General features: G+C 39.1%; 1 protein-coding gene across 1 annotated transcript; it reads left to right on the top strand.

The window, feature by feature from the left end:
- Positions 1 to 599: 599 nt before the first annotated feature.
- On the top strand, positions 600 to 1,535 carry LOC136587369 (olfactory receptor 11A1-like). The gene has a single exon (XM_066585939.1). The coding sequence runs from the start codon at positions 600 to 602 to the stop codon at positions 1,533 to 1,535; it is 936 nt and encodes a 311-aa protein (XP_066442036.1).
- Positions 1,536 to 3,475: the final 1,940 nt, after the last annotated feature.

The raw sequence follows: 3,475 nt of genomic DNA, 5'->3' as shown, positions 1-3,475 counted from the left end.
ATTAGTGGTGAGTCAGTCAGTGAGTCAGTGAGTGAGGGCTTTTATCTTTATATATATAGATAAAAATGAATAATAGAGTTCCAGTGCTGTAAACTGCCTTCTATGACATTATACTCCCTATAATCAATGTGAAGTACTATATTATGTATTTGTGCTTGTGGCTAGGAACATGTACCATGAATAGAGATGAGCAAGCCTACTCGGCCATGCCCCTTTTTCGCCCGAGCGCCGCGATTTTTGAGTACTTCCGTACTTGGGCGAAAAGATTCGGGGGGCGCCATGGGTGAGTGGGGGGTTGCAGTGGGGAGTGGGGGGGGAGAGGGAGAGAGAGAGGGCTCCCCCCTGTTTCCCGCTGCTACCCCCCGCTCTGCCATGCCTCCCCCCGCCCCCCCGCGCCACCCGAATCTTTTCACCCGAGTACGGAAGTACTCGAAAATCGCGGTGCTCGATCGAGTAATTACTCGAAACGAGTAGGTTCGCTCATCTCTAACCATGAATATTACTTGGAACCGAGCAGTCCCTTCAAAAGAGAACCCGCAGATGGATATGTTCTGAGTACTCTACAATCTCTGATATTGTCCTTGTTCTTACACTAGGCAATGTCAGAAGGGAACCAGTCAGCCATCTTATTTTTCAGGCTTCTTGGGTTTCAGAATCCCAATGGCCTCAAAATTCCACTTTTCTGTGCATTTCTTGCAATTTATGTGTTTATACTATTGGGGAACCTATTAATTATGATCCTGGTAATATCAAGCCAGAAACTCAAGACACCTATGTATTTTTTCCTCAGTCATTTGTCTCTTTGTGATGTATTCTGTACAACAAATATAATCCCAAACATGCTGCATATTGTAATGCTGGATGTGATGTCTATGCCTGTGCCTGAGTGCTTCATACAGTTCTATCTCTTTGGTTGTACAACTTCTACTGAATCTTTTCTGCTCACAGTGATGTCATATGACCGGTATTTGGCCATTAGTTACCCATTGCATTATTTCACTATTATGGATTTTCGTCTTCGTCTTCTGTTAGCGGTGGGGTCCTGGGTATTGGGCTTTGCACTTACGCTGATACCTGGCATCCTAGTAACCACACTACAGTTCTGTGGTCCCAATGTCATCGACCATTTCTTCTGTGACTTGGCTCCCTTCTTAAAATTGTCATGTTCTGATGTCTATGTTGTACAGACAGAAATCATTGTTTTTTCTTTACCTGTAATCCTCTTGCCATTCCTGTTCATAATTGCCAGCTATGTCAATATCTTTTGCAGTATTATGAAGATTTCTTCTATGTATGGCAGAGAAAAAGCTTTTTCTACATGCAGTTCTCATTTAACCGTTGTGTGCACGTACTATGGGACATTGATTATTGTCTATATGGTCCCAGCAAATGAAAACTTATCAAGCATAAACAAATCATTGTCTCTGTTGTATATTGTAATAACGCCATTATTCAATCCGGTGATATATAGTCTACGGAACAAGGAGCTGCAGACTGCTATGCGGAAAATCATTTGGAATAAAAAGCCAATCTAAGAAGTTGACCTGGATTTGGCCACTTATTTTATTTTACCCATTTATGTAGCACATATATATCCACAGCGCTATACATAGATTGTACTCACTTACATTCGATCCTGTCTGAATGGGGGCTCATAATTTTTAAACCTTAAATTAATGGGACTAGGTCAAATGCGGTTTATCATGGCAGACTCATCAGCTACTCAGAATTTTTCAACATTGGCTTCTTCCGCTGCTTATGTATGACATAGGGATATCATACACATCAATGAGAGACACGGAGCTAGTTTACAAAGAAGACTGCGAGCGGCAGACACAGTCCGCATATGCAGAACCAGTCTAGATATGTCCGAGCAACCTTTGAACTGTATACGACACAGGATTTTTAGAAGCTTGATTTCTAAAGGTGTGTAGGGAAAACTGGCGCTAATAAGTACATATTAGGAAGTGGTTATTCTTGACTAATACTATCATGTCAGCAGTTAGAAGGGTTGAACCTGGTGATAGATTTGTTTTACATAAAAAATTAACCCCTTAGTGACCAAGCCTGTTTGTGCCTTAATGACCAAGACAAATTTGTGAAATCTGACATATGGCACTTTAAGGCCTCAGTAAGACAAGTGTTTTCTCTTGTACACCACAGTGTTGTAGTAATATTAGGCAAACACGTGTGTATGTATATATATATATATATATATATATATATATATATATATATATATATATAAATATATATATATATATAAATATATATATATATATATATACTGTTATATCCACCTTCATAGGAAATAGCTAGCAGTTAAAGGTTGAACGTGTTCACGTACAGCATCAGAATGTGTTGGAATCATGTATCTGCCTGCCATACATGATCACATGATTCTCACAGAGCAGTTGTGTGTTCTGATTGGATGAGCTACTCCCTTACAGATAAGATTATACCTTCTGCAAATTCTTTACTTTACTAACATGTGAATTACCATATTATTGTATTAACCAATCCTGTATGAGCACAATAACTCTTTTTTGTGTACACCTATTTTGCGATGTAACGTTTGTCCGTAAAAGTGATTGTATTCCTTTGAATAAATCAGAAGGGTATTAGAGAGTGACTGATAACATGAGTCAGCTCAAATACATTATCATGCATGAAGCCTCTCATTATAACCAATTTGGAGCAGACCAGTGAAATCTTCTGAAATATGATTTATTCCCATAACATCTGGCGCCCGACTTGGAAAAACTGACGAGTGATCTTTGGAAGTACAAATCCAACTGCTGGACATGCAGTTTGCCGGACATCCACAATGGGGACAGGCTGCAGCAAAAAAGGTGAGTATTGTTCTCCCCTCCCCCATTGTGTTACATGGTCACTCATCTACTTACGAACCATGATTTGTGATTTCGCTGGTTCTGTGTTGCTATGAGCTGTGAAATTGTTGTTTACACTTCTGATAAGCTGTTATCATCATCCATAGCGTACCCCCATTTTCCAAATCTGGATGCAGATTTGAGGGCTTCTTGAGATGAAGTGTTCATTTCTACAGATAAGAAACGTTTATTCTCAATGTTATTTTAATTACTTCGCATTAGATTGCTAATTAGATGACAGTGAAAAGTTGGATCATAAAAGATAGCTTTTTATTGGTATGGGGTTACACTAATTTTAACATGGGCGATGATGAAGAAAGGATGTTCACAGCTGAAGAAATAGTGCAAGCTGTTGCAAAGAAAATGATTGATGAAAGTAGCAAACTGTTTAGATGAGAAGGTTTGAAAAATGTTTGAAAAATGTGTTAGCTGATAATGAAGGAATTTTGGCTGATAGACGATTACTCAAGTTTGCAGAGACCCGGCAAAGCATGTTTCAGTAGGTGACGTAAAGTTGAAGTAAGATAGTTGCATTTAGAAGATACGATTGTTCCATGTGCTTTGAGTTAAAGACAAAGGAAGGT

The sequence above is a fragment of the Eleutherodactylus coqui genome, chromosome 13 (assembly GCF_035609145.1).
Source record: "Eleutherodactylus coqui strain aEleCoq1 chromosome 13, aEleCoq1.hap1, whole genome shotgun sequence".
NCBI lineage: Eukaryota > Metazoa > Chordata > Amphibia > Anura > Eleutherodactylidae > Eleutherodactylus > Eleutherodactylus coqui.
The sequence above is the reverse complement of the archived record's forward strand: the minus strand, read 5'-3'. Positions and strand labels throughout refer to the sequence as shown.